This window comes from Ambystoma mexicanum, chromosome 6p (genome assembly GCF_040938575.1).
Source record: "Ambystoma mexicanum isolate Mex_15411 chromosome 6p, UKY_AmexF1_1, whole genome shotgun sequence".
In the NCBI taxonomy this organism is placed as follows: domain Eukaryota; kingdom Metazoa; phylum Chordata; class Amphibia; order Caudata; family Ambystomatidae; genus Ambystoma; species Ambystoma mexicanum.
Window position 1 is genome coordinate 151,319,934 of NC_090935.1, and position 24,492 is coordinate 151,344,425.

General features: G+C 45.0%; 1 protein-coding gene across 1 annotated transcript in view; it reads left to right on the forward strand.

Annotated features, from left to right (window-relative positions):
• LOC138510706 (BOS complex subunit NCLN-like) overlaps positions 1–24,492 on the forward strand; it is a 426,819-nt gene that overhangs the window by 223,138 nt on the left and 179,189 nt on the right. Inside the window, exon 8 of the mRNA XM_069626473.1 lies at positions 13,298–13,437. Coding sequence (XP_069482574.1) covers positions 13,298–13,437 — 140 coding nt within the window. The remainder of the gene's footprint in view (positions 1–13,297; positions 13,438–24,492) is intronic.

Genomic DNA, 24,492 nt, shown 5'->3' on the forward strand with positions numbered 1-24,492 from the left:
AATAATTTTAACAGGTTCAATTTGGAAAATGCCCACATCATTATCATCAATTGCCCATAAGCATTCTGGTACATTACTAAATTCTGGCGGTAAAGTTCGAGTCAAAAACTGAGAGGCGAGTGATTGCTGAGGTGAAATGGTTAGCCGAATTCCATCCGGAGAACAATGAATTACTGCATGTAATGCCTTCAACAAATTTAGCCCCAGCAAGTTCTCCCCACAGTTTGTGGTAAGTAGAAATGGACACTGTTCCGTGAAGGGACCCAGTGTTATCGGTACCGGCAAAAAGACCGGACAAACTACAGGTGTGCCTGAAAACCCTACAGAAGCGTTGGATTGCCCTGACAGGGGAATATTTGGAACCCGTGAATGATCAATGGAACATTTCTGTTCTCCCGTATCTACTAAAAATAGATGCTTCCTATTTCCCACCGCCATCTCAACGTAGGGGCCTTTCTGATGAACGGGAATAGGCGTAGGTTCCAAATCCTGCTTCGGGCAATCCTAGCGGAACAAAATATTATCAAAAGGAAGCTCTTCAGAGAGGAACACGGCAGAAGGGTGATCAAAAATGTTTCTATTATCCACATTCGAAACTTGCTTATCTTGTGAAGGAGGTTGCTGTGATTCTGGTGTAAACTGACCTCTGCCAGGGCCCCCTGCACCTGGACGACCTCTACCCACGTTCCCAAATGACAATCTGCTGCAATAAAACTTTAGTTTTCAAGTCACCCTTTTTTTCTCAAGTTTCTCTTTTTCAGTATTTACATGATTTTCATAATACTGAGCCATATGCAATACTTCTGATTGGGACTTCGCCTGCTAAGCGCTTTCAGAGGACATAATCTGTAACTGGATGTCAGGCAGCAATCCACGTACAAATTTGTCGACAAACAACCTTTTCCCTGACTCTGTGCCCAAGTCTTGTCCACTGAAATCCGACAATACCTGCTCAAACCAATTGATAAAAATCGGTGCACCCTCAGACTTTCCTTGGAGACAGGCCGTAAGCTTGTCCCAAATGATTCTTTTTTCTGGAACCATAGTTTTCAATTTTACAATAATTCTATCAGGCAAGGTTAATATCACTTGAGGTGGTCGTTTGCCAGCTGGTCTTTCTCTGTCCAGCCTAGTTATGTTATCCCATGTATCTCCCAACCCAGGTATGTCATCTATAGTCCTAATTCCACAAATCAACTGGCAGGAGTACGGGAAATAATAGGTCAATATCACTTAAAGTGAATACCGACGACTGTAAGACCGACTCTTTTCTTTATAGAATCCGGTCGGATTTTTTCTTATATCAGGAATAGATTGCTTTATGGTGTTCACTTCCTGTCTTGAAAATGGGACGTGAACAAACTGTGAAACGTAATTTGCAGGAATTTCTCCGGCTACTATACCTCGTGCAGCATCAGCCGCAATCTCAACTTTCGGGATAAATGTCGGAGGGACCTCTCTCATATGCAACTGAGAAGTAGGCAGCTCCGAACGCTTACTAAGCAACAGAGCCAAGTCAAGCGGTAAGGCAGTCGAAGAAGTATCAATCGAAAAAGCTCTCTTATAAACACTCAATAATTCTGCGGGACAACAAATCTTTCTTCTTACACACTCATTCTGCAGGTGCTCTACCATCACTTGTATCACTTTCTTTTGCATTTCTAATGTATACTGACTATATGTGTCATATACTTCATCTGGAGTTATCGACATATCCGAAATCCATCTTATCGAGTCCTTTGTACAAATTCGTGCTTCCTCACCTTTTAATTCTCGACGAGGAGAAAACCGTTTCTGTATGTACATAATACCTAAACTATCACCATCTACTTCCTCGTTCTGTAACTCTTCCAACTCCTTCCTATACTCAAAAATCCTCTGAACATGCTCATATACCTTCTCCGCAGTATCTCTAGACAACGCTAAGGCGCTCAAATCTTGTAACCCTTGTGGGAAATCTACATCATTTAGTCTAATCCACATTATACTTAAATGAGTCCCTAATCCTTCGATAAAAACATTTTTCTCAGGAATATCTTTTAAATTTTCGAGTGTGGAAAAAACATCAGCTTGTTCACCCTTCTCCATACAATGTTTAGCCCAAGCGGTTAATTCACTCCTCTTGTCTGGGGACACAGTATTACGAGTCACAACCCTTGGTCTTGCTCCCTGGTCTACTACAAGCGATGCAGGATCACTTGGAAGAGGAAGAGTAGGCACATTCTGAATCAGGTGAAGGCAAGGGGGCAGGCAAAGGGGCGACGGCTGGAAAAACAACAGGAAGAACAACAGGGAGGACCAGAGGAACTATAGGAGGGAGAACTACCACAGGAAGGGGCAAAGCCCCTGGAGGAGGGACATATGGATGTGGCGCGGAGGCATCTGGCCTTCGTTCATGCAAAAGTTTATTAATCAATTCGTCTGACGTATGAAAATCTTTTGAAGGGTAGATTTTCTGAATGCCTAATTGAAATGCCCTGTCCGTGTTCCTAACTGACTCCAATTGTTTATGCCTTTTCGACACTCGTCATATGTCGACGCATATGTTTCTCTCTACTCTTTTGTTGCTGCAAAGCTTCTGTTTTCCAACTGTGCAACGCGTCAAATGCTGCAGGTCTAGCCTTTTTCTTTACTAATACAGACTATATATATTCTATACGAGGGATTTCAAAACTACCATTGGTTGGCCACCGGAGATTAGAATTATGTCTGGTTTGTCTGTGCCAAATGTCATTAAATGCTATACTACCAAAGCCTTTCTTACAGTACATAGTACATGCCGCCGACCCCTGCTGTGGTGCGGGACGCCTATCTTCCAAAGATTGTCTGTCGCTACGGAAAGATGCCCTAAAGCAGGCAGACAATTTCCCAGGCATATCAAAGTTCTGGTGTTACCTGGTTAAATAATTGTGCTCACGAGTACAATTCTCCAAATTCCAATTTGTCAGGGTTAAATTAAGAATCGGGACATGATTCACCTGACCAAAGGACTGGGAGGCCCGATCGGGTTACTAAGGACAATGCAAAGGACCCACGTGTCTGGTGATTTTCGGCAAATTTACCCACCTCAAATATATGGACCCTCGTCAAGACGTCATCTCGGGCTACAGCTCACCGTCCAGGGATCGTGCAGTTTCGTCGAGGAATTCACTTCTCGTCTTAGAGTGGCCGGTTATGTTGGCACCGTCCGATCCCGGTCCGATAGCCGAGCCAACCTTCGATGAGTCGAAATCAATCTTGAGGGTCCCTATTCAGGCGCCATCTGTGGAATCAGAAAAATACAATATTACGGCTCTTACACCGATCAAAGGAAAATACACCGGGCTTATAAAGATTCCCAGAATCTTTATTACAAAACTGTACAGTATTACACAATACATCACATAGACCACCAGCAGGGTTCAATGTAAGCAGTGACAGAATTTCCTAGCTGGACATCGATGCATTTATACAATTTGTAAAATGATGTCCAGCACTCTTACAGGTTAATCATCCATTGGGCTAGGATCGCGCCAGGTTCACTTTCCTAATTTACATATCTCGTGCATGCGGTTTACTTTTCAATACATTTACTAACACACTCCATTATTCTTTAATTTAACATTTACACTCTTTACATATTGTTTTAATACAGACCAAACAATGTTTCGCATATTATATTCGGATAGCATTACTGTTCTTGTATACTTGTAGTTTAACATTGCTAATTCAAGTGATCCCCTGCTCCCGAGGTCAACAAAGGACAAGGTCTACATGACACTAACATGTAGCCTGAGGGCAGGTTGGACATTAACTCCCCTACAGAGGTTGGAGAGGTTAAGGCATGAACAAGGACACATGAGACGGCCATTTTAGATTACAGGGTGACTTTGTATAAAACCCCAAGATGGGGTTTCTAACCTAAAATGGACGCTTGATTCAAGATGGCGGCTTACATCAAATTCTAAGGTCAAGACCTTGCCGCAGAAAGTTATTCGCGTACAATTTTAAGCAACATGGCGTAGGCCAATATACATACAAATCGTTTGTAATAAGAGGCATAATTTAAAATCCGGTTTGACATTACCATAAGAAGATATTATTTTTTCTTTTCTACTTTTTTGCGAGGCTGCCATTACTTAACTTAAATGTTTGTATTAGTTGGTTGAGTAATTGCTTTCTCAGGTGTTTAATCGAGGAATGGTCACTGCTGACATTTAGCATGATATTAAAGTACTCTTCAAAAGAGTTTCCTGTCCTACCTTTGTTATTATTATAATAAATATTGTATGGCTTATTCAAACCTTTAGTATACTATAGCATCTAAATATATCTAATTGAAACATGGACATCAGGTAGAGGTTTTACAACAAATGAGTCCAACTAGACATGCAATCAAGTGCATCACAAATATTGCGACAGTATTCAATATGTTTTAAAATATAAAATCCTTAGTTAAACAGAGCCAAAGCATTACAAAATATTTATTAATTTTCATAAATACATAAAACAATGATAACAGTGTTATCATTACCATTAACAATACCCACCCTTTTTCCCGTAGAACGTACTCAGAGCCCAGGAATAAGGATGGATTGACTAGTTGAAACCAAACTCCTCACAATTTATCCCCAATAAACGCCTGTTGATAGCCTCTCAGAAGCTCACCACAGTGAGATTGGGTCAGGCCCCTCGAGACAGTCCAACCAAAGCACACCCTTTGTGCTATCGGAGACGACGACCACTAATATCACAACAATGTTGGTCCTAACACTGACTGAAGAAGGAAGATATTAGGATGAGCTGCTTAGTTTTCTCTAGTCTCATGCCTCAGTATAAATGACATATGTGCTCCCCGCTGGGGATAATCGACCAACCCCACGTCATTCCTCTTGTTTGAAGCAGGTTTAAATGCACTTTTAAAAACAGCCATCTCCTATCTTCTAGTTAATTGTAGGAGAAACAACTCTGACACTTTTTAAAATTGTCCCCATCTTCATCAAATGAATATGCATATTTCCCCACATAAGACCGTACCATTAGGTCAAGATCCATCAGTAACTGAATGCAATCCACTGCACACCAGGTTGGCCTTATCTTGTTGCCCAAAAATGTCCCTTTAAGAAGATACTATAAAAAGCAATCCCTCTGGGCGAACCATATTGTCCCAATATAAAGTGCATAGTGTGCATTTGCTTGATCAGCAACAGAGATAACACATTGCAAAATGTATCAGTCGTATCAGGGTTTCTTTTACCACCCCTACAGTACTACGGCACAACAGACTCTCAAGATTCACTGACCACCTGCGACCGGACAGGTCAAACTATTCAACTGAATACAAAATACCTGAAGCCACATTGGCTTTATTTAATGTAGCCATTGACTGCAGATTGCAACCGCCTTACTGATTATGGAAACCCACCGTAGGGTGGTTAGGTGTATTCTTATAGGGTTACTATCCAGGGGAGTAGGGGTGCTAAGATCGAGATGGTTCGGCTATTAGGCTATGGAAGGGTAGGCAGTGCAGGTTTAGGGATTAATAGCTATGGAGGCTGCTGGGTGTTCTGGGTTGTAGGGCGGTCTAGGACTCAGAATAAGGTAGGCATTAATGGAGGGCCAAGAGGTTTGGAGCAACCAGACAGTTGGAGCCTATGTTTCAGTAGTGTTGTAGTAGAGGATAGCATGCAGTACTTAATGCCTTGATTGAGAGACTTAGGCGACGAGAGAGAGGCCGTGGATTCAAACAGTCGTAGGTGGTAATTAGAATAGTCAGGTTTGAGACACCTTGGACACAGTATTTAACGCCTTGATTGAGAGACCTAGCAGGCGAGAGAGAGGTTTTATTTCAAACAGTTGCAGGTATCAATTTCAGTAGCTATAATTAAGATACCTTGATAGCGGAAGGAGGCCCAAGTTTCAAAGAGTGGCAGGCAGTAATTGGGTACCTGGACCTGAGGGACCCAGGCAACCAGAGAAGGCCTAGACTTCAGATAGTGGCAGGCAGTATTTATGTATCGAGTTATGGCTACTGGATGCGGGCTAGGCTTCAGTCAGTAGAAGGTGGCGCAGGTTAGTATTCACAGGGCCATCTCAGTGTGGTATGAACAATTCCAGGCAGGTAGTCATAACACTATCACAGTGTGGTGCAGGCCAAACATTGGCTGCACCATCATAGTGTGTTGCAGGCTGATGTCCACAGTATTATCGCTGTGTGGTACTTTCTAGGTATGATTCGGGTCAATATGGACGCTTCTCTAGAGTGCGACGCAGGCCAACATTCAGAGTACTATTAGAGCGTGGCACATTCTAGATGTGAATCAACTCAGGATGATAAACTCTCTGTAATGTGACGCAGGCTAATGATCACAATACCCTTACAGTGTGGTGCAGGCTAACATTTACAATACTATCAGTGTGTGGCATTTTCTAAGTGTGAATCAACTCAATATGAACAACTCTCTATTTTCTAGATATGAATCAGGCTAATATGAACAATTTCCCAGGGTGTGACGCAGACCAATATTCACAGCACTATTACAGTGTGGTGCACTCTAACATTAACAATACTATCACAGTATGGCACTTTCTAGATATGGATCAACTCAGTATTAACAATTATATGGGGTGTGACGCAGGCTAATATTCACAGTACTATTACAGTGTAGGTTAGTTTGCTAAGTGGGATGGCTTCCAGGGTAGAGTAATTGCTCTATCCTTCACCCTGACCACTCCTACCTTGGTTGTAGCTGCTGGTTGATGGCTGGCCACTGGCCTCCCCTGCTGTCACCTGCAGACACGATTTGATTCCGCCCTTTGCCTTGGGGTCCTTAGCCGCAGGGGATGCAGGGCATGGGGCTGCCCTGGGAAGGTCAGTTATGACTATTAAGTAGCCAATCAGGGGGGATGGGCGATTTGGGAGACGGGAAGATGCGGAAAAAGGATGCAGAAACAGGTCGGCAGGGAAAGTAGGGACAAGGGTGCAGTCGGGGCAGGGAAACCTTTAAAGATTAGAAAAATGGGCCCAAAGTAGTCCTGGGGGCATTTCCACTCACCTGGTATGGGCAAAGAGAGTGGTGAGGCGGCAAGGAGGCCGATGACTAGGCCTGCACCAGTTCTATGGCAGTAGCCAATCAGTAGGGGTTGGGCGGGTTGGGAGATGGGGGAGGTGAGAGAAGGACACGGAAACGTGTCGGGAGGGAGAGAGGGGACAAGGGTACAGTTGGGGCAGGGAAACTTTTAAAGATTAAAAAAACAGGCCCAAAGCAGTCCCGGGGCCTGTCCACTCACCTGGTATGGGCAAATAGAGTGGCAAGGATGCCGGTGATAGTTAGCTGGAGAGGAAGGATCGGCAGAGGGTTTCTTTAGAAGGGGATGCACATTGGAGTGCTTAAGGGGGAGGGGAAGGTTCAAGTGACAAAAGAGTGATTACAGAAAATGGCCAATACGGGTGTCAATATGGTCCTTGATGGTTCTGGATGAGCAGGGGAGAACCAACTTTGACAAGACATTCATAGATCGGACTTGTCTAGAAACTTTATCAGGGGTGAACGGGGGGAAGGAGGAAAAAGGAGGATGAGAAACAGCCGAAGAGGGGCCAGTGGTGGTAGAGGAGGAGGAGGGGGAGGTACAGAAAGAGAAGGTGGACAGGATGTCCTGAGTTTTAGTGGTCAAGTGAGAAGCCAGGGACATGCAGAGGGCTTGTGAGGAAACAGTAGAGATAGAGACAGCAACAGGATTGGCCAGCTCATTGCAGATTTTGCAAAAGTTCAGCCAAGTTGATAGATGCTGCAGAGGTGCAGACTTGGATGTAGGCTCTGTTCTTACAGAGGACAGAGAGTCTGTACTGCATTTGGAGCAGGCAGCAGGCCAGTTTGTCAAGGGGTGTTCCTGATACCCTCCACTTCCTCTCAGCCACCTTACACTTGGGTTTAAGAGTCGCAAGGTCAGAATAGTACCAAGCGTTGCACTTGGATGTGGGCTTCAAACGGATCCAAATGACATGGGCAAGGACGTCAACAGTGTTAGAGATAGAGAGGGCTGTTTCAGAGTGTGAGTCAGCCAAAGGTGTAGGAGGAGGAGAGAAAGTTGCAGCGAAAGCCTCAACTGACACAAGCTTCATGGGTCGGATGACCGAGAAGGTGTGTGGCAGTGCTTGGGTCGGCTTGTCCTGAGGGGTAGAGAGAGAGAGGTGGGAGAAAAGAAGAAAGTGGTCACTCCAAGAGAGAGGAGTGGTGAGAGGGTTAGAGAGACAGAGATCTAAAGCGATCAGAAAATCCAGGATGTTGCCTGCAGAGTGAGTTGAGCCAGAGGGAAGAATAGAGAGAGAGAGTCGCACAGGTTGCGAAAGAGTGCCAAAGAGGGGATAGTAGCATCCAGGTGGATGTTCAGGTTGCTGATGATGAGAAGTTGAGAGGCAGAGGCAAGGAGGGAGGAGGAGAGGACAGCCCACTCAGAGAGGAAGAGAACAACCTGGCCAGGCGGCCTGCAGATAGTGGCCACAGTGAGAGAGAGTCCAGGAGAGATAGAAAGCCTGTAGACCAGGCATTCAAGGGAGGAGTAGTCCTGCTTTGGAATGACAGAAGCAAAGATGCACTCTGGAAAATTCAGGGTTACCTCCTTGCCGGGACATTTGGTTCTGGGTTTGGAGAGGATCTTGTAGCCATTGGGAAGGAGAGTGTCAAAACTCGTGACAGAGCTGGCCGTGTACCAAGTCTCGGTGAGACTGAGTACATCCAAATCAAGATCTTCTAGGAGATGGCAGATGTCAGAGGAATGTTTGACAGCGGAGCAAGAGTTGAGAGTAGTGATGTGGAACAGGTTGCCATTTTTTAAGGACTTCCGTGGAGAGCTACAAGCCAGAGGTATACCCTGTGGAAGTAATGGAGGTTCCAGAGAATGGGCAGAGGAGGAAGGAACAGATGGCAGTGTAGTCAGAGAGGAAGAAAATGTGCCAGAGAGGTTGCTGAGGAAGGAGGCAACAGGGTGGCCAAAGAAGCAGCAGAGAGTGCCGGAGAGATGGTGGAAGAAGGAGGCAGCAGAGAAGCCAGAGAGGGATAAGTAGGTATAGCAGGAGAAAAAAAGGAAGTTGATAAGGTGCCGGAAGTGTCTATCAAAAAGCAGTAGATTGGCCTGAGGGCCCTGGACCAAGACTGTGCCATTTAATTAGACATTAATGATGATCTTAGAGGAGCGGAAGGGGATCAGGAGGGCCTCCCACTGGGTGCCACCATTAATGGGAGATGAGGAAAAGGAGAGAGAACAGAGACCACATAGGGGGTCCAAAGACCTGGAGATGGAATGACAAAGACGGTGTCTGTAAGGATCTGTCTGGAGGAAGCACTGGTGTAGGTATCAGTGATAGGGAGGGCTGGGTTGAAGACCAGGATGTCCCTTTTCAGCTTCTTCCTGCCAGACTTAGTGAGAGGGATAGGATTGTCGATAGTATGGCAGTTTGAGAAGATAGGGGAGACAGAGAGCACCATAGAGGGTGCGTGGTAGAAAAAGGGGGTGGAGTGAATCAGGCGGGGGGTTGGGTAACGCTGGGGGCAGACAGAGGTCAACTTCAAAGTACAATACACAACCAAGGAAAACCTAGAAGTAAAGAATGCAGGCAATGCAATTGAATGCCAATACAGTAGAGAACATCACAATGTCAATATTGTAGAGAAAAAACAACTGCAGTGTCAAAGTACAGTACAGAAACTCAACCCAACAAAGGCACAGTACACAACTAAGGAACCTAGAAGTAGAGGAATGCAGCAATGCCAAAGTGCAGTAGAGAAAACAAATCAATGAAATGACCAGGTAAACACCGCACAAGGGTGACAATACAATAGGTCAGAGAACTAAGTGGTGAAAGATGCAAGAGGAAGGTAGGGAAAACGCTGGGAAGGGAAGCGTACACAAGATGCTGGCGGCCTAAGATACGAAGGAGGGCACTCGTCCTAGGATGCAAGGAAGTGCGCATGGCCTAAGTTGCAAGGGAGCACATGCGGCCTAAATTGTGGCGTGGCCTGATGTGAGGGAGCACACGTGGGCTGAGTAGCAGGGAGAGAATGTGGCCTAAGAAGCGAGAGAATGCACGTGGCCTAAATTGCAAGAGAGCACACGCAGCCTAAGCTGCAAGAGAGCACACAAGCCTAAGTTGCGAGGGAGTGCACAAGGCGAGTGCATACGGGGAGGGAGGTGTGCGAGGACTGGTTGCAGGGTGAAATGTGTGTGCAGAGGGAGAGGAGCACAAGGTCAGGGGATGTGTGGAGTGTAGCAGTACTAGTGCTCCCCATACCTTCTTACCTTGCGGTCACAGAAAGGAGGGTGAAGTCTTCCACACTCACGATCTGTGCCACTACCCTATCGCTGCCAAACACCTGGTTCGCTCAACACCCCAGCCTTGTCCTGCTAAGGGCTTTGCCGCAGAAGGTCCGGACCTTGGTTCTTAAAGGCTCAGAAGCATGGGTGTAGCGATGCGTGCTACGTATCCTCTGGCAGCTTCTCCTGCGCACCTGCATCGCTCAACACCACAGCCTTGTTTGGCGAGGGCTTTGCTTCAGAGGGTCCGAACCACAGTTCTCAAAGGCTCAGAAGCGTGGACGTAGCGATGTGTGCTATGTAACATCAGGCAACGACTCCTGCATACCTGCATCACCCAACACTGCAGCATTGTCCTGCGAGGGCTTTGCCACAAAGGGCCCGAGCCTTAGTCCTTAAAGGCTCGGAAGCATGGAAGTAGTGATGCATGCTATGCATCATCGGGCGGAGTCTCTTGCACACCTGAATCATTCAACCCTGCGACCTTGTCCTGGGAGCTTATTGCTGCAGAGGGTCCGAACCTTGGTTCTTAAAGGCTCGGAATGGTTGACGTAGCGATGCATGCTACATTTCATCGGGCCGCGTCTCATGCGCACCTGCGTCGCTCAAAACTGCAGCCTTGTCCTGTGAGGGCTTTGCCGCAGAGTGTCCGAACCTCGGTTCTTAAAGGCTCAGAAGCGTAGATGTAGTAATGTGTGCTACGTATCATTGGGCAGCGTCTCATGCGCACCTGCGTTGCTTAACACTGCTGCCTTCTCATGCAAGGGATTTGTCACAGAGGGTCTAAACCTCTGTTCGTAAAGGCTCAGAAGGGTGGACATAGTGATGCATGCTATGTATCGTTGGGCAGCATCTCCTGCACACCTGCTTCACTCAACACTATGGCCTTGTCCTGCAAGGGCTTTGCCACAGATGGTCCGAGCCTCGGTTCTTAAAGGCTCAGAAGCGTGGACATAGTAATGCAGGCTAAGAATCGTTGGGTAGCGTCTCCTGCGCACCGGCATCACCCAACACTGCGGCCTTGTCTTGCGAGCGCTGTAGATGCCCTTACCTGGTTCATTTACTGAGGTACGAGTCTAGTGTGGTGTCAGTGCAAGATATGGATGATGATGTGTTTGGAAGGGTGATAGGGACAAGATTGTAGATTAAAAGCAATTGGAAACAAACATTGGCAATGCCAACAATTTGGGCTTTTGTGTGGCACAGGAAAGGCACTTGCCAGGAACTGCTGTAGTGGTATTAACTGGCCATTGAGGCTAGTAGCTGCCAAATGGGGCGAGTACCTGGGAGCATAATAGTAGTGCCTGCCAAAGGATTAATACTTGTGCGCAAGCCAAAACTGTTGGCTTTGCCATGCTTGTTTTTAACAGGTCTATTGTGAAGGACACACATAGTGCTTATACATTGAGTGGCTGAAGGCAGAACTGGTTAAAAAATGTTATTATACCAGGAGCTCCTTTATAGCTCAAATTAAGTAATTGCATCTCATATGTTTAGTTGTAAATCCGCTGTTAAATACGGTGGGATACCATCAAACGGTAATACCGCTACTGGCCAAGAGTGTTTTGCGGCGGGAGGGGCAGTAACTGGGTAGGAATGGCTATGCAGATGAGCATGGCCATGGGCAGCCAATGGGTGGGCAAATAACCAAACACCTACAAGCTGTGTGTTCCGCCTCATATGCCATTTCTCCCTAGCTGCACTCGAATGCAATAGTTTTTGTTTATAATACCCCAAACTAAAAACAGTTACTTGGAGAGGAACTGATGACATGTAATTCGTGTTCAGCCCAATAGAAAGCACTTTGGGTAGAAAAGGTACTGCTGCTAAACAACCCTACTAAAAAGCCACCCTTCTGCATACACCGTAGAGGTGGTAATTGCAGCACACTAGAATGTACGGCAGGGGAAGGGATATTTGCAACAGTTAGTAATAACAGCGGCGGAAGGAAAGGGCACTGCCACTAGCCAACCCTACTAAAAAGCCACCCTTCTGCATACACCGTAGAGGTGGTAATTGCAGCACACCAGAATGCACGGTATGGGAAGGGATATTGGACACAGTAATAATAACGGGGGAAGGAAAGGGCACTGCCACTAGCCAACCCTCCTAAAAACTCAACCTTCTGCATACAGCTCTCGACCGCTGATCTAAACACAACCATACCTCTACAGCACAACAAACCCCACACACTTCACTACAGCACAACAACGAAATGACGGCTATCAACCGAAAAACACACCTATGCTCAGTGAACGCTGTCAACAGCACATTCACAGCTCTCTTGCTCTTTCTCCCACTCAGTCCTACTAACTTACCCTGTTGCCCCTTGCTTTACAGATCCGCCAGAGTGCCAAGAGACCACGTAGGTGGCAACAATGCACAGTATAAGAGCCTTTAACATAACATAACGACATCATCCTTGCTTGATTGCAGGACTAATATCAACATAATGATAAGAAGAATGCTATTTTAGGAATAATAATAATAATAATAATAATAATAATAATAATCATAATAATAATCATAATAATAATAATAATATTATGTTCACAGTCACAGCTTGCGCCTTGATTCTGTGGCAAAATCCTAAACATAGCAAAACATGGGGTTTACCGTGTGTAGATTACCATGGAAATATGCTGTCCTCCACACAGCAGAAGAAAGAAATGCAGGCAGCATGGCAGCAGAAATTCGACAAGACTTCTAAGCAAATCTGTTAAGTTTTGTTTGTCGGGTACCCACGGGTCGGAGGCCCTTTTCAAGTGAAAATGTTGAAAGGCCCTGGCGCCATCCCCGGTTGAAGGTCAGGGACGCCTGTACCACCCTCTCCACTTTTTCACAGTGTGCTGGACCCTCTTTCACGCAGTGAAACATGGTGAAGCAGGCTGCAGACATTGCCTTTTGGTCATATCTCCTAAGGCTACGATTTGCTAACATGTGTAGGTTTTATCTATTTCACCTGAGGTTTGTTTCACTACTGACCCGCAATCTCTGTCACTTTCAGAAACCAGCTTATTCCATGACAATGTGGCCTTTGTTATGTGTTTGGACACTCTGGCCAATGGGGACTCGCTTCACCTGCACGCATCGAAGCCACCGAAAGAAGGGACAGCCCAGTGGGACTTCATGGCAGCACTTCAAGAGGCAAGTATTCAGCCTCACACCCCACACCACAAAAGAGCTAACAAGGTCTCCACAATCTGGTTGTGGTTCTCAAGACTTGTTGTCTAGTCTTCCAGAAAGAGGGGTGGGAGGTGTGGGAATTTCTATATGATTTGTGGAACCTTTCACCAGCCTTCTGCTTGTCCCTTTCTGCAGGTTTAGAACAATAAACGAATTTAAGTGTCCAACTGGGCTGGGGCATGTGAACAACCACCCTCCATATGACCGCCAACAACTCCATGTGCTTGCTGGTCATGCCACAAATACCTCCTATCCCAAGTTTCTTGTGTGGCTCAGTCCTGGCAATGGAACAGCTCCTACTTTGAAACAGGAGGGCAGAGTGTTGTCAAGGAGCTAGCATGAACCACTCCTCTATTTGACATCCCCTCCTGTGCTGACCTTTCTGGTTGTCCCAAGATTTGGGTGCTTCGTCCACCGCCGCATTGAGGCTCTGCTCCCTTGTGGATACACCTGTCCTTATGTTCAGTGCCTTTCACTGGGATTTTTTGTGTTGGTAATTTGGTTCATGGAACCCTAAGCAGCACGTTATCATGTCACCTGCCACCGTCCTTCGTTCCTACTAGTGAAAGAGGCATCTGTTCTGCCTAGGAATAAATGAATGTCTTAACACCTGGTTTACTTAGATCAGAATTCATTAGTGCATAATTAAGACAGAAATAAAGTACTTTTGTATAGTATATATAGAACTAATCGCCATTTAATTGCATGCCTGTCTCTCAGCCACCCTCCGCTGCTAATTTCATGTCCTCAAAATGAATAATACATCACTATTTTAAAATAGACTATATGCTCTTAGTAGATCAGTTACAATGCTCACTTGTTAGGAGTGTTGCCAGAAATAGCATCTGCATGCCAGCTACAGGCAGTGGAAAAGTGTTGTGCTCTTCACTAGAGTTTTACGTTGTTAGAAAAGAGGTTGGGCTTATTTTCTTTCACGCACCACTTCATAGCAGGTGTGATGATGCAGAGAGCATCATCACGCAACGTAAAACATGATAAGATGACCACAAGCACATATGGAGTCAACTAGCTGCATGCATCATGTATGTCGTTTTTTTCGTACTGCTATCTCTCGCTGAGGCCACCATGATCGTGTTCCGTCTGGTTCCAGTGAGAACAGGTGGCCCGGCCGCTCTCTGTATCTACACGGCTGAGCCACTGCAGATGGTGAGGGGTGGCCATGGCTCCAAAGTACTAGATAGGTGGCCAGAGTTGCTGTGTGTGTGTGTGTGTGTGTGTTTGTGTGTGTGTAAAGCTAGGATGGGAGACACCGCTTGCCCTGCTGGACTCCATGTGACACTGTGGGGAGGGCATGGCTAACAGCTACCGGGGTATCCGCCCCTCCAGTTGATCGTTGCCACCTTGAAGAGGGAAGGAAAGTGAGGCCTGGCATGTGCCTGTAAGCAGTGCATCTCAGCAAGAGGGTCAGGCTCCCTAATGATCATGAGATGCAGTTTTGCAACAAGGGTAGTACATTGCCCAGGTGATTCTGCTCGTTTGTGGTGAGATGCTCTAACAGCATCCACACACACTTCCAGCAAAGCAGATGGAAGAAAAGTGAGCTCCTTAACCCCTCGAACTCGCCTGGAACGCACCAGCATGCAGCGGAGAGGAGAGGAGATCTAATTTGCCGATTATGCCAAGAGAAGAGGTACGATTCAAGGGTCTTAGGGAGAGCGAGCACAACTGGCGCTATCTAAAGAGGGTTGGTCAATCCGGGACTGCCGAATCGTAGTACACCCAGTCCTAACAGACCACATAATAGGGCTACTTTTTGTGAGCCAGCAGGGTATGTGGACTAACGTTCATTTGCGTGAGAGGTTGTGGTTCCCCAAGCCGGACACCTAACTGTAACAGGCCGTAGGATAATGCATGTGTGGTGGCAGCAAATCACTGCACCAAATCAGCTCTCCAGATGACATGACACTGAGAGCACAACCATGGCAATGCATGAGCATGGATTTTGAAACCATACTGGAGACAGAGAGAGAGAGAGAGAGATGCTACTGTGACTCACAGGTTGAACCCAGATATCCTTGCAGGGTGACACGAGGAGTGCCCCAACAGTACCATAACTTTGTGTTTATTTATTTATTTCATGTGATATAGTTTTAGTATAAAACTTTATACATATACAATAAATAATGCACAGAAAACACAAAATTAATTTCCTCTTCAGATTATTGTGTTTTATGAATTATGGTGTCATTGCTGTTATGGGTGAGCTCCGTTGTGGAGGAATGTTAATTTGCAAAATATTTGGGGTGATATGTTAATTTGTAAGGGGGATGTGCATGCCTAAAAAGAGGCCTAAAGGGGAGTTGAAATCCTCATAGATTTAAGGAATCTTTTTATTATTGTGTTTTTTGGTTTATTACAAACCTTAAATTCAAACCTCAACACATAAAATACATGCAAAATACATACAACATTTCTTTAAACCACAGAATAATTAGAATCCATTGAAGAAAAACAACATTAACATTCATTATGTCCCATCATCAACTCTACATAAAATGTATAGCCAGCACCACTTCCAGTTACATTTTTCAAACCTTAAAATTCCAATGTTAGATAAAAGAAGTTCTATACCCTCTTTGAAAACTTTTTCCAGATATAAAAATGCTGCTGTGGTAATGACCAATGAGTCAGCAGAGAAAACGGCACCTCAAAACTGATCTCCTTCAATATTCTCAAGTTTACTCACAAACACATTGTAACTCACTTCATATTTTGATTTTAACTTAAGGCATTTCGTTAAACTATCTCTAATCGTCTCAATACTGCCTTTAAACAATCGGCATAATCTCTGGTCATATGGGATGTCATGCCATGTACCAATTATTTCATATGTTGCTAATTGATTTTAACACATTTGCCTAATAAAATCTCTGACCACCACATTTTGAAATTTGCTGAGTTAAGAAAACGGGGAAGGAAATTGAAAACCTTGCATCACATACTCTTTCAACGTCGATTTCATTGCCAGCGTATCCACCAGTAGGCCTCGATGCCACAGACAAGCATTCTGTTTCATTTCTCTGCTAGCCACTGTCAGATTAAAAATATCTTCAACCTTCATGTCTATAATCTCCAAAAACCCACATACTTCAACTTCAAGGTGTCTAAACAATCTGGCACTACGCACAGAGTGTTTTAACAAGGACTCTCTATTTAGATCCAAATGCAATATTTTTTAAGTAAAGCAAACTTCTCGCCATCCTCTACGACGTTGTTAGTGATATCAGATAGCTTCTATAGGCACACACAAAGGAAGATGTAAAAGATATCTCCATATAATAATAATTTCTATGAAGTTTCCAATAACGCCCCCCTTTAGCTTATTGCTAATGGGTGAGCCGCGATCCATATAATCCTGTACCACCTCTTTCGGGGCACCGTTACATTTCCAAATACATTTCTTATCCCTCATCCTGGCCTTCCCAATTACCATAACTTAAGTTTTCATACCATTAATAGGTAGACCATTAGCCTTCGAATATCCTTCCAGAGCATTAATACTTCTCTGTTGACCTATGGCCGTTTTATCGAGTACCAAGGTGTCATCCGTGCAGGAGATCCACACCAATTGATCCTTACCCAAATTCATTGCAGTCATTCAGACTTTGTTGCAAATTAAAGACAAACAGGTTGTACAGCAAGGGGGCCAACACACAATCCTGTTTGACCCCCCCCCCTGTTAGTTCCAATATCTGCATAGATGTTATCGTCAACATCCAACCGGATAGCAAGAAGGAGTCTCTTGATAAAGCTTTATAACCAAAGTTAATAGTTCTGGGTTACAGCCAAGGGGAGCCTTTTTCTGCCATAATAGATGTATGCCATGGAATAATCTATGTAACAGATATATAATTTGGTATCCACATTGGCCAATGTCACTTAAATGAGATGTATCAACGCCCACATATTACTGATGCACCCCATCTCTTTTCTAAAGCCTGTTTGTTGGTAAGGAATCACTCTAACTCCTTTACTCATTCATTCAACTTTTCCAATAGGCATAATGCAAATATCTTAGAAATCACATTGGTCAATGCAAACAACCTATAATTGCTGGGATATGTTCTTTCTTCCTTTTTCAAAATTGAAATGGGATTCGGCTGCTTCCAACCGGAGGGAATGCATCCTGTTTTAGTTATATCCCGAACCAGACAACATAGCATTTTAGCCCAAAGCTGGGGAAATGCCTAAATTACTGTATTTGGAGTAAAATCAGGTCTTGGGGGGCTTGAGGACTTCAATTTTAAGATCATTCTATATATGTCCTCCTCTTTGAATGTAAACCAGTCACCCTTATTATTGACATTACGATATTCCACCAACATCCCTGGTGGCCAATCATAGGTCTTAATCTCCTCCTTATAAGCCCATACATGTCTTAACCAATCATCTTGTTAATGCTAACATTTCTGACTACCCCCAGACATTGCTTCATAGGTCAAAAAACAATTTGCACTCCTCTCAGTTTGTCTATGTAATCTCATCCAATTTTTGTATTTTAACTTATTGCTTCAATTCAAATCTCCTTTTTGTCATTACGAAGCTCAGCTCTAAAGCAATTTCCTCTTTCACAAACAATCGGTGGGTCGAATACTACATCCTTACTTTTCTTATCCAGCACACATTTTCTACCCCTTCTTGTACTAGATCCACAGCAGAACTAATTTTAAACATTGTATCCTTAATACGCCTTTCCCATCCAGTTCCTAGTGGGTAATCCAGATGGATCTCCATAAATAAACCTAGAATTATACCACTAAATGTCGCCACCATATGACCGCCCCATCTTACGCGATTTCTCTGCCTAGTGCCTTCCATCAACCCTAATACTGCATTATATTTCTGCTGCCACAGAATGCTTCATTGACAGCACAATGCAGGTCAGTAACTACCGAGCTATACCCACAAAGATCCTGAGAAACAAAAATAGAATCTATTCTCGAGTTCTGAGAGCCCCTATGCCAAGTAATAATGTCTGCAACTCATCCTCAAGGCTTGTCCTTTGTGGATTCATGAATTTCAGATTCCAACAATCCAAGAATATAGACCAGTGGGTACCATTTCTAAACATATCTGGGCGAAGATCGGAAAAGCTAACATCAATATCTGTGAATTTCATATTAAAATCACCGGCAATCATAACATTCCACTCTACATCATCATGCAACCAGATATAAAAAACCTTTTCAATGTAGGATTACAACATTCTAGTGTTACTTTCTCTTGGTTGATCGTATATATTAATCAAAAGCATTTCAAAATTATTTTTTGACCTTGGATACTTTATTACTGTTGACAAAGCATTATTAATTCACATCTATGGTAGGAATTCAGTGACTGACAAGCCTGATCAAACCCCAGTCAGGAGCCCACCCAATCGTCTTTCCATGGCTTTTTTTTTTATTTTTTAAATTATTTATTTATAATATACACAATATATGCAACACGTCAGCAACAGTAATATTACAAAAACAGAAAGTACACAAAAGAAAGTACATAAATAAGTAAGAAGCAACTTAAAAGAAGTCATTGAACTCATTCCAGATCTTCTCATATGTAGACAATTTACCTTTCAATTTGTAAATCAATTTCTCTGTCCGTGACAGGCAATGCATTTCCTGAATCCACTCCTCATAGGACGGAGGGACCCGTCCTTTCCATCCTCGGAGAATCAACCTCTTGGCCACAATGAATGCACGGAAAATCCACTTCTTATGGGCTGAGCTGACATCCCCCAACCCAGAATCATCACCCGGGATTACCGTCCTAAAATCAAGGACCGGCCCTCCTCCAGTAATCCTGACACACACATCACAGACATCACTCCAAAAATCTCTGACCCTCACACAATTCCACAACATGTGTTCCAATGACCCTACTGCCTGAACGCACCCCCAACAGTCCGAACTGTCAGACATGCCTCTTTTATGCAATGTTTCAGGGCACCAATACACTCGATTCAGGATCTTGATCTGTCGAGACCGTTCACTTAGATTCAGAGAGCACAACGATACATTACTACACATATTCTGCCAATCATCCACATCAATTTCTGATCCTATTTTCTCACTCCATACTCTCCGCAAATTGTCATTACACCGAAAATGTGACACCATTAGCTTGTAGAGCCTACTAGCCAAACCACCACTCTTCTCACTGTTAGAGTCTGTCAGCAAAGCGCACACATCCAAGGAGTCAGACCAGTCAACCTCACCAACCGCCCTCTTTAGCCATATATAAGCTGAGTCCGATAAACCATCAAAATTCCATCTCTCTCTCAGCTCTGCTGCGGTCAACCACCGATCATCATTCCCCAAATCAGAAACCTGTGTAATACCCATCAAAAACCATTCAGGCCAAAAAACTGTCCTCAAATTGTCCCTAATCCTAGGATTCAACCAAATAGAGGCACTCCTGGACTTGAATGCATCCCGACCAAGCAATGACAAAACTGCAATCCATGAATTGCGCAAAAATAACGTTGCCATCAAATTACCACCCTGAATCTTGGTATGTGTAGTCAACAAGGCTGTCGGGCCCAGCGGCCCATAGGCACTCGACTCCGCCACTGCCCAGCTGTCTAATTCACCTGTTAAAAATGGTACAAAAGAATGAGCTGAAAAGGCCAAATGGTAAGCCCGAAAATTCGGTACCCCCAGTCCACCTAAATGAACTAGAAGCTGCAACTTCCATAGACTAAGTCTTGGTGGCTTTTTGTCCCACAAAAATTCCTGAACTAGGCGGTCCAAATCATTCCAGTAGCAGCTCTTAATTTCCAAAGGAAGCATGCCAGATACAAAGTTGATCTTAGGAGTTGTATTCATCTTCAGGGCATTAACTTTACCCCATAAAGAAAGATTAAGCAATGACCACCGTTCTAGATCCGATTTACATTCCCGAATAACCACACTCATGTTCTCATCAACCATCTTGGAAAGAGGATACGTCAGCCATGCCCCCAAATAACGCAAGCGTACATCACACCAAGTAAACCCCAACCCCGTAACCAGTGCCTTATCACATCTATTCGACAGAGGCAAAACTTCAGACTTCACGCGGTTAATTTTATAGCCTGAACAATCATGAAACTCAGATAAAAGCCTCATCAACCTGGGTAAGGACACCTGCAAGTTCTCCAGTACCAATAGAAGGTCGTCTGCATAAAGCCAAGCTTTTTGTACCACACCCCAACAACTCACTCCTTGCAAATCTGGCTCATGTTTGATGCCAACAGCAAGAGGCTCAATTGCCAAAATGAACAACAGAGGGGAGAAAGGACAACCTTGATGCGTGCCGCGCTCCAAACTAAAGGGTTCTGAAATCACTCCATTAGTCTTAACAGCAGCAGTCAGTCTGGAATATAGTAGAGCGACCCAAGAGATAAACTCCTCACCCAAATTCATCCTCTTCAGTACAGAATACAAGTAATCCCAACTAACCCTGTCGAACGCTTTTTCTGCGTCAAGCGAAAGGACCGCAGCATCACAGTTCATCCTATCCGCCATTTCCATAGTAAGTAATAACCTCCTGATGTCACTAGAGGTACGTCTATTTCTCATGAAACCAGATTGTTCCTCGCCAATCAAAGTAGGCAACAATTGCACCAGACGCATAGCTAGGACCTTGGCAAGAATCTTATTGTCCGTATTGATTAGGCTAATTGGACGATAACTGGACGGGAGATTACAATCTTTACCTTTTTTCAGAAATACCGAAATTGTAACGCTCACCTGATTCCCACGGAGGCGCAGGTCGTGGCAGGAAGGTGTCTGTGACTCGAAAGGTGATGTGCAGGACTCAATGGGCTTCTGGGGTCGAGCCTCTTCGCACTGTGTGACGAACTCGTAGGGTGAGGTTTCTGCAGGTGAAAGAATATAGGGGTTAATGGTCTGGGTTGTGTAATGCCTCTCTTCCTCTCTCTCCCCAGCTTATCCGTAGAGCCTCCTGGTCAACGTGCTCACCTTAGATAGGTGAATGCTGGACTCTCCATCTGCGTCTGATGCAGGGCGCTGTTGCCAGTTCCTTCACTGGTGAAACATAGGCCTCTTGGACTCAGAGGACCGTTCCCGTCGTTAATAGCACGAGCGGTGAGTTTCCAGACACCTTTTTAGTCTTTATAGTCTTAGAGTCTTTAGGTGCAAGGCACGTTAACATTTGAACAGGACTTCGTATGATGCTTTTCTCCCCTTTTGCTTGCAGGACTCTTGAGGAAGATGAAATGAAGCGCCTGGAAATGCGTGAGTAAATGCAAGCGCTCTAGCTGTCTTTTCCCTTGCAGCGTAGATCGTGCTGAAGAGGCACCGGAGTATTTGCAGGCGTTCTATTGTGAAGAGTGCGATGAGCGTAAGTAAATACCTGTATAATGTCTCTTCTTTTGTCTTTCAGAAGTGTGATTGCAGTGCCGGAGTCCGCGGAATGTCCCTAAGTAAAAACAATGCTTTTATCTCCGCAGGCGGCGATGCAGCGTGAAGAATTCCAGAGTTCACGGAGTGCCGGTAAGTAATGACAATGCTTTTGTCTTCACAGGCGAAAGTGCAGCGTGCCGAAATGACCGCAGCCGATGGATCAGGTGAGTAAGCACTGCAAGTTAAGACTGCCTTGCTAACCTGCTGTTTCTTGTCTCTGCAGGTGCTGCTGTCGACTGGATACAGGAATGGTGAGTATGATTCTTGCAGATTCAGGATCGAAAGAAGAAAGGCTGGAACAGACTCGGTGAGAGTTCTGCTGCAGATGCAGAATAACGCGAAGCACGTTTGTTCAATCGGGTGTGGTTTAAATAGCCTTGGAGTGATGAGGCGTCTTCCTCCATGGCTAGGTAAGAAAAGAGTTCCAGTTCTAGAAACTTTCCAGTGCTGAATCCAGGGAGTGGAGCGTGCCCCACCCAGGTAAGAAAGTAGTTCCTGTTCACCGAGGACTTCTAAGTGCCTGGTAAGTAAGCAGCATGGTCTGCTGCAGGTAAGTCCACCCAAGCATCTGCACACATACTATGAGCCCGGCGCTTCCAGTGCCGGGACCGATGATTCTGATGAGCCTGGTGCCACCGGCGCCAGGACAAGGTCCAAAAGGTCCCTGTGGGGACCGGCTGGTGCCTAGGATTAGGGTTAGGGGCCTGCTTCAAAGGACGTTGGGCTGGTCCTGGCTCCTTGGAAGCAGTGATCATGACAGTACCCCCCCTCAAGGCCCCTCCTAAGCGTGTCTTCTCGGGGGGCTTTGGCTTGTCGGGGTGATTCAGATGGAATCTCTTGACCAGACGAGGTGCGTGGACATGTTCTGAGGGTTCCCAAGACCTTTCCTGGGGACCGTATCCTTTCCAATCAACCAGATAGTATAATTTAGATCTGGAGATTTTGGAGTCTAGGATGTTCTTTACTTCGAATTCGAGTTCTCCGTCTACCAAAACGGGTTCTGGGAGTTCAGTCAATCGAGTTTCTGGTTGTACTGGTTTCAATAAGGAGACATGGAATAGTGGATGTATTTTCATATGCGTAGGTAATTCCAATTTGACTGCCACCGGATTAACTATGGTAGAGATGGTGTAGGGTCCAAGGTATCTCGGGTTGAAGGTGCGGGATCCTTTTAGAGGCAGGTGCTTAGTGGATAACCAGACCTGGTCTCCTACTGCGTAGTGAGGGGCCTCTTTACGGTGTCGATCTGCTCCCTTTTTGACTTGAGCTTTAGCTCTTTGCAGATGGGCAGTGGCTTCCTTAAAAGCACGGGTAATCTCAGAGTGTAAATGATCCACAGCTGGTGTTTCAAATTCTTGGGGAGGATCCAAATTAGAGGTTCTAGGATGATGTCCGTATAATAGGAAGAAGGGAGTCTTCCTGGTTCCAGAATGAGTCGAATTGTTGTAAGCGTATTCAGCGATCCACAGAATATCCTTCCAAGGGTTTTCAGTTTGTTGGCGCATGCAGCGCAGATATTGCTCTAGAGTCTGATTTGTCCTCTCGGTTTGTCCGTCAGTTTGGGGATGGTGACTGGTTGAAAGTCTTACATCAATTTGGGCTAGACGACAGCAACTTCGCCAAAAGTGGGAGATGAATTGACTTCCCCTATCAGAGATTAAAACCGAGGGAAAACCGTGTAACCGAATGATGTTTTCTAAGAATTCTCGGGCCAATACCAAAGCCGAAGGTAGGCCCTTCAGGGGAATGAAATGAGCCATCTTGGAGAATAGATCCACGACTACTAAAATGGTATTATACACTGAGCATGGAGGTAAGTCCATGATGAAATCCATGGACAGGGTATGCCATGGACAGGGAGGAATATCCAGAGGGTGTAAAAGGCCGGCTGGTTTCTCCTTCTGACTTTTATTCTGGGCACACACACCGCAGGAGATTACAAAGTCTCTAATATCCTTCTTCCATGATGGCCACCAGAAATGTCTTTTGATCTTTTCCATGGTTTTGGTAATGCCAGGGTGACCCTCCATCAGAGAGTCGTGATAAGCGGAGATTACTTGTTTTTGTATTTTCTCACAGGGCAAGTACAATCGTCCTTGGAAATATGGTAGGTCTTGATCCACTGAGAATTCTTTTCCCTTTAATTGCCAGTCCTGCAAATCGGCCGGAGTTAGGAGTGACTTGACTGAAGTCTTGATGTCTTCAAAGGATTGAGTGCTGACTAACCCCAAAATCCTTTGTTCTGGGATTATGGGTATTGGTTCTGGATTGGTCAAATGTTCATCTACTCCCATCCGAGAGAGGGCATCTGCTTTTCCGTTTTTACTGCCGGGTCGATAAGTGATTATAAAGTCAAACTCACCCAGAAACAGAGCCCAGCGAAGCTGTCTGGAAGACTGAGCTTTGGCCGTCTTCCATTCATCGCCCTCTTTTATTTGTACCAAGTGGTAGGCTCCTCTGAGATCCAACTTTGTATATATACAGGCTTCTTTGACTTGGTCCAGGAGTTCAGGGATCAAAGGTAACGGGTATCTGTTTTTAACGGTGATTTGATTCAGGGCGTGGTAATCTATACAAGTTCTAAGGTATC